The 6,365-nt window shown below is 44.1% G+C and overlaps 1 protein-coding gene across 2 annotated transcripts; it reads right to left on the bottom strand.

The window, feature by feature from the left end:
• Positions 1–734: 734 nt before the first annotated feature.
• Positions 735–6,150, bottom strand: LOC128758851 (class I histocompatibility antigen, F10 alpha chain-like). 2 transcript variants are annotated; one of them, XR_008414551.1, is made up of 9 exons: positions 5,942–6,150; positions 4,649–4,915; positions 4,148–4,426; positions 3,519–3,815; positions 3,238–3,339; positions 3,031–3,048; positions 2,831–2,917; positions 1,234–2,354; positions 735–1,127 (listed from the first exon to the last, which is right to left on the bottom strand). XR_008414551.1 is itself a non-coding variant. In XM_053865267.1 (8 exons), the coding sequence occupies exons 1-8, from the start codon at positions 5,991–5,993 to the stop codon at positions 2,350–2,352; spliced, it is 1,107 nt and encodes a 368-aa protein (XP_053721242.1). In that variant the 5' UTR covers positions 5,994–6,150; the 3' UTR covers positions 1,192–2,349. The 2 variants fall into 2 exon arrangements, 1 of the variants encoding a protein (XP_053721242.1); XM_053865267.1 differs by lacking the exon at positions 735–1,127 and having other exon boundaries at positions 1,192–2,354.
• Positions 6,151–6,365: the final 215 nt, after the last annotated feature.

Genomic DNA, 6,365 nt, shown 5'->3' with positions numbered 1-6,365 from the left:
CTGACCCTCTATATCTGATCGAGCAATCTCGCAATGCACTCGTCTGACAAGCGCACCGACATCAGGTCGGAGTCGAGCCAGATCCCCAGATACTTGATCTGCAAAACACTCTTCTGCTTGTTCACCACAAAACCAACTGTTTGCTGTGAAGTAAAACCGTGTCTGTTTGTGTCACTGAGTCCCGCTCCGACGAACCTAGAAGGAGCCAGTTGTCCAGATACATCAGCAGTCTGAACCCCCGCCTCCATAAGGATTCCAGAGCTGCATCCATGAACTTGGAGAATGTTTGTGGAGCCAGTGAGTACCTGAAAAGCAGTCGGTTGTATTGAAAAGCTTCGCCCCCCACTGCAAATCGTAGGTACATTCTGTGCCGCAATAGAATGGGAACATGGAAATATGCGTCTGTCAAACGACAGCCCTCTTAAAAACATCACTAGTATTAGACCGCACAGATGATGACAGAACCGTGGAGCCATGTGAAATCTCGCCACACAATGAAACATTACTATTGACAGTACATGAATCACCAGACAGAGAATATTTCTCTGTTTTTTTTTTTTTTTTTATTGAAACAAACATCAGAGGACGGAGCTGTGCAAGGATGGTGTCTGAAGGGGCCCAACCTGGCACAAACAGGGCCTCTCGCCTCGTCTCTCCGCGGAGCACCATTGCTGGAGGCGCCTGGTCTCGGCTCCCTCTCCTCCTGGTCGTTGGTCCACGGCAGCTCCCGTCTCTGGTCCTCTACACTCTCATCCTCATCCCCACTCGACTCGTTCTCTCCGGTCAGACCCTAAGCTGAGACATTGGCAAAAAGAAGCTCCGGGTGTTCTTCCATGAAGACCCAGACTTCAATGCTCTCGTCGTAGAGGTCCCATGGCTTCATCTTGGGTTGCTTGCCCTTGCCTTTGTCCTTTGACTTCGACGGCGGCTTGGTCTGCTCCACCAGGCCACCGAACCAAGAGCGGAGCGCCTCTCTCTTCCGCCGCTCGTCCACAGGGAGGTCGACACACTCAGGATAGGAGTCGTACTCCAACACGTGCTGTGCCCCAGACAATTGAAGCAGCAGTCATGGGTGTCTCCATCCTCCAAAAAAATATGGCAGGAAGCACAAGTAGCCGCCATAGCGCCTGATGGCGATAATCCAAACAACAGAAAAACAATTCAACGGGCTGAGTGACAGAAGGAGACGAATGGTGCTGAACAGGGGGATTTATTGGGAGAGGTGGTGCCTACCTGGGCAGAGAGTTAAGCCAAGAGGCGGACCCTCGGAGTGGTTCAACCAATAGCGAAGTCCGTTAGAGGGCGGAGCACATATGAAATAGAACAACAACCGAACGTGGTGAACGGTTCGATTAATGAAGTCTCAGGAGTAGCACAAAATATGGAGTCTCATCGTCATCATCTGGGGGTCAGGATTATGAGATCGCTGACACAAACTTCTGCCAGCCTACGAAACTACAAACTGCAATGCAAACTAGCCCGCAAAAAAAAAAAAAAAAAAACAGTTACGCTAACAACGCAGTAAGCTCATGCGAAGTGTTTGACATGTCGAAAATAGCTGCTATGTTTGTTGAAAGTTACTGAGATGATTGAGCTGTGTTAATAAATAGGCGTTATGTATTGTAAGAATATGACTTCAACATTTTTTACAAATTAATACACCTCCTGTCATGCATATTTTTCAAAATCGGATGAAAAATACCAAAACAGTTAAGTGAAATGTTTTACTGGATTAATGTTCTGCATTCATTTGTGAATTTGGGGAGTTTTTAATGTTGAATTATGAAATCGATAGATATTATGTAAAGTAATGACATGTCTATGAAAAAAAAGTTTAACCCTAACCCTTTATTTCATAATTCAACAGTGAAAACTCTCCAAAAAATTCTCTCCAAATAATGATTACACTAAAGACACGCAAGCACTTGGTCGAGAGACATGAGACAGGGCTGCAGTAACTAGGTGACCAGGTCACACAGGGAAATGACACAAAATGACAGACTAAATCAAAAATGAACTAATAGCAGAAGAACATCTAACAAAACCCAACATGAACCAGTCTCAAGAAACTAAACGCATGCAAAGTAAAAACCCCGTCTTACTAATGTAAAGCAATACAAAAACAAGAAAACAAAGCAAGTCACGAAAACAAAATGAACCAAAATGGACACAACCAAAAAGGGAAATAAAGAAAAGGACAAAAACAAAACTGGACAAAACGAAGCGGAACCAAACAAATAAAATCAAAATAAAACAAAAATAAAGCAACAGCAAAACAGTAGCGGTTCGTCCCATCTGGTGAAGGTGCACTTTGACTTTGCGGCTCCACTCTTTCCCTGCGACACTCCTTCATGCTGAAAATGAAGAGAGGATGGATTTGAGTGAGAAGAGAAATCCTCACAGAATCATCTGTGACTCTGCTGCAGTCAAACTAAACATTTCTTCATGTTGAATATCACCATGGCAACAGTCCTGCTGATGAAGACCAACTTGAGAGTTACAGCTAAACTTTAGTCTTGATCAGCACACATGTGAGTCATTTCAGTCGTCTATTGGAGTTCAGTCGAGTAAACTACGAGTCACAGCTGAACGGAGACCATTAGATAGAAGTACTCATGGGTTGAGTCACTGAAATGAAGACATGAGTTCAGTGAGGTCCTGAGAGATGATGTTTGAATTCAAGAGAGTCTGTTGGAACCAGTGTTCAGGCCTGTTCATGTCTGTCATGTGGCACGAGTCTGTTCTAGTCCACTAGAGTCCATCAGAGTCAGTTCAGTTGATTCAACTCTTTCCCGAACAAACGGCTGCTCAGCCTCAAGTCACCCCTCACCTCGCGCAGGAGCTTCATGCAGAAGATGCCCCGATGTGTCTGAACACGTATAGTCTGGAAGAAGCTCTTTCTCAGAACTGTTGGAGTCTGAAACATGAGAATCACTCTCAGCTCACATCCTCATCAACATCATGAGAGTCAAGTCTCAGATGATTCTTGTTGATGATGTCAGAAGATGAAAGGAAACATGGTTTACTCACCAGTTTCTGTACTTTGGCCTGAAAAACAAAATAACAACTTTGAACATCACAACGTTGATGGACCTTCACTGAAGTTTGACCAGATTGTTTTTTGTGTTGTGTGAAGCCTCAAGCTTGTGGTAGAACATTGTGTCTCTGGATCTTTGTCACCTTCTGTTTCTGGATGATTTGATCAAAGTCAACTCAAGTCTGCTCCTGTCTTCTCACCTGCTCTTCTCCTCATGACCACTCCAATAACAGCAGCAGCAGCGACGAGCAGAACAAGAACAGCCACTGAGACAGCGATGGGGACGGTCTGGTCTTTCTTCCCTGGTCAGACATAATCAGAACCATCAGAACATTAATCTCAAATGAATTTTTAAACACTCATGTTAAACACTGATGTTCTACACGGAATCAAACCTCCTGTTCTGGATCAAGGGGGTCAGGTGACTTGAAGACAAAGCTCTTGATGCAGCAAAGTCAGTCATAAAACAGTTAAATCTCACAGTTGGTTAAAATGGCCTCTTTGTCCAGGTTGGTGTGCAAGGCTTCCTCTACACCTTCAAGCTGGAACACACAGGTGAACCTCTCCCAGTCTTCAGACGGGTCTGGTAGTTTCAGCTCAGCCATCATCTGGTAGGTTCCATCAGGGTTGGGGAGGACCTCTTCAATATCAACATTATCGTGAAGCTCCTCTCCGTCTTTGGTCCAGAACAACTTGGCTCGTGGAGGGTAGAAGCCTGTAGCGTGGCAGATGATGGGAGAGGACGGAGTCTTCTGGAGGAGAGACACTGATGGAAGCTCTGGTGAAGACACACAAAGTTGGTTGGTCACTGATATTGGCTTCGTTTCTGGACTGAGCTCAGAATCCTGCAGGAAATCTGAGAGATCACAACATGAGGAGACACCAGAGCTGGAGGGTCACATGACCGCTGCTGAGTTGATGATGGAGAGAATAAATGAACTAAAAACAGATCCCTCTCCTTCTGCACTCATCACAGCTATCCAGGGTCACTGGGTCAGTAGATACTGGGTGAGAGGTTGGAGACACCATGGGCAGGTCACTCACACACGGACAGATGTTGGACAGTCAGGACATAAATAAGTTACTTCCTGTCAAGTCATGTGACTCTACCTGTTCTGAGGAGGGAGCTCTTCCCGTATTCCAGAAGCTTCTTGAGCCACATAGGATACTGGGTCTTCAGGTAGTTCTGTAGATATTTGTTCCAACCTTCATTATTGTCCCACTGGTGTTTGGTAATGACAGCCTGTGGTTTGGCTGCGACCCATGTCAGAGTCTTCAGGTCCCACGATAGAAAGTCTTGTCCATCGTAAGCGAGCTGATAATGACCTCTGACCTCTCCAGTCTCATCGTCCCACTCACAGCCGTGCATCACCTGAAACATGTGGACCCCTGAGAGAGAGGGACAGAAGCTGCAGCAGGTGACAGTGAGCTCTGACACATACTAACCAATACACATTGTCAACACTGCTCCAAACACACCACATTCCCCACTGACCCACACCACACAGTCAGGACACCTACCAAAAGCACTGACCCACTCAGGAATTAGTCCATGTAAATGTGTGCAAAAGCCAAGAGACATTTGTTGCATGTGTGTGTGTACAAACAAACCTCCAGTCTGGTTGAATCTTTTTTTCGCAACTTTAATGTTGTCCTTGCTCACCAGCCAATTTGTCAAACACGTCTCTGTGTTTCTCTGTAAATATTCCGGATCATCATGAGTGAGTCGAGTCATCCAGTCCTGTTTGGGTTCCACACTCCTGCCATGACTGTCGCAGTGAGTGAACGTAACATTGTTCACCAAACCAACCACCACATACTCTGGGAAGTTTGGAACTCCAGATGATGCAGTTGTAATGTAGGTGAGGGAGTGGCGTGCTGAAGAGAAGGAGAAAGTAAACTTTAGACGAGAACAGCAGCGTCTCACCGTTTTCTCTGCAGGGATGATTCAAAGATTCCAAACTGATGACGTCATTAGAAACTGGATTTTAATTGTAATGGGATTTTTTATATTTTTTATGACAATGAATTGTTCAATGTTGTAAAAATATCTTGTTGTTTCATTCTCACTGATTCTTGTTGTTCGGCCCCGTGATGCAGTGTTGTGGAAAGTGTAAACAAAAATGTTTTGTTGCGTCCTCCCTCAGCTCCACACTGTTCAACAGCACTTCACTTTTATACACGAAAAGTAAACAAGACTATTTTCCATATTTCTTAATATCTAGTCTGGAAAAAAAAATGAAATTAGCATTCAGTTCCCTATTGTGGTACTGTGCCTCTCAGTCTCTTGTGCTGTAATAATAAGTAATACCATGAGTAAAACTTTTAAACTTGTGTGCGAGTCCTAGGGGGGATAGTTTTTTATTACTGTTATTATTATTATTTTATCTGAATGCGAGTGCTCTATGTATTTTAACAAATCATATAGTTCATGAATTTACCGCAGGATATAGTTCCAAACACACACATTCACATCACCAACTGAGAACATAAGGTTTTCTTGTGAGAGAAAATATAATTCAACAGGGCCATGGTTTTCAGTTTGACTTCAATTGTGTCGCAGCAGCGGAAGGAGGAGGAGCAGATCATCCACAGAGCGAGTTCGAAAACAACATGAATATGCAGCAAACCAACATCATAGTTTTATATATCAAAACGCTTTTAGTAAAGAATTGGCATTTGAATGATTCAAGAAGTGATCGGGAGAAATACCGTGTTTTCTTATGACATGATTATATTATTATTCCACGGTGTTGTCGTTTCGCTCACCCGTGGCGTGTGGATTACAACACATCTGTCACAATTTGTAATCATTTTAACGTTGTAGTTCATGACAATTCGATTTCGAAGAGGCGAGAATTAAATACGAGCGTCAGCGGGTTGAGGTCAGAAACTGACTTTTACCTGCATCTGCGCCATTAATCCCCAAAAGAGCCAAAATAAGGAAGAGTCCCATCGTAGATCTTAACGATGACGACTGAACTCAGTAGACGAGAAACGAAACTAACTTGCTCACACGCTCCTCCGGGGAGAACGGAGGAAGATCAGATGAATTAAAACCCGCCCATGAAGTGGAGCCGTCTTTGCTCAACCCAGACGTTGATACTGGCATCACGCTAGCCCGCGAGCTACAAATACCCATCTCGCCAGCCCACTCAAAAAAAAGTATGAGCGTCTATTTGTGCCGTTACGGTAGCGACTCCGTAAGCTCCAGTAAAGAGTAGTTGTGTGTTACGGAGATGATAAATAGACGTTATGTATTTCAAGAAAGTGTCTTCAACGTTTTTTAAAACAAAAATACAGCTTAAACACTGTAAAAATATGGATA

This window comes from Synchiropus splendidus, chromosome 5 (assembly GCF_027744825.2).
Source record: "Synchiropus splendidus isolate RoL2022-P1 chromosome 5, RoL_Sspl_1.0, whole genome shotgun sequence".
Taxonomy (NCBI): Eukaryota; Metazoa; Chordata; class Actinopteri; order Syngnathiformes; family Callionymidae; genus Synchiropus; species Synchiropus splendidus.
Note: the sequence above shows the minus strand (reverse complement) of the source record. Positions and strands in the feature narration are given on the sequence as shown.

Bases quoted from the DNA above. Each gene is read 5' to 3' on its own strand.
- LOC128758851 (XM_053865267.1), bottom strand. From the start codon at position 5,993: ATGGGACTCTTCCTTATTTTGGCTCTTTTGGGGATTAATGGCGCAGAT. The intron at 4,916-5,941 runs GTAAAAGTCAGT...CCTTCTCTTCAG, and splicing joins GATTAATGGCGCAGATGCAG to CACGCCACTCCCTCACCTAC. The intron at 4,427-4,648 runs GTTTGTTTGTAC...CCTCTCTCTCAG, and splicing joins AAGATTCAACCAGACTGGAG to GGGTCCACATGTTTCAGGTG.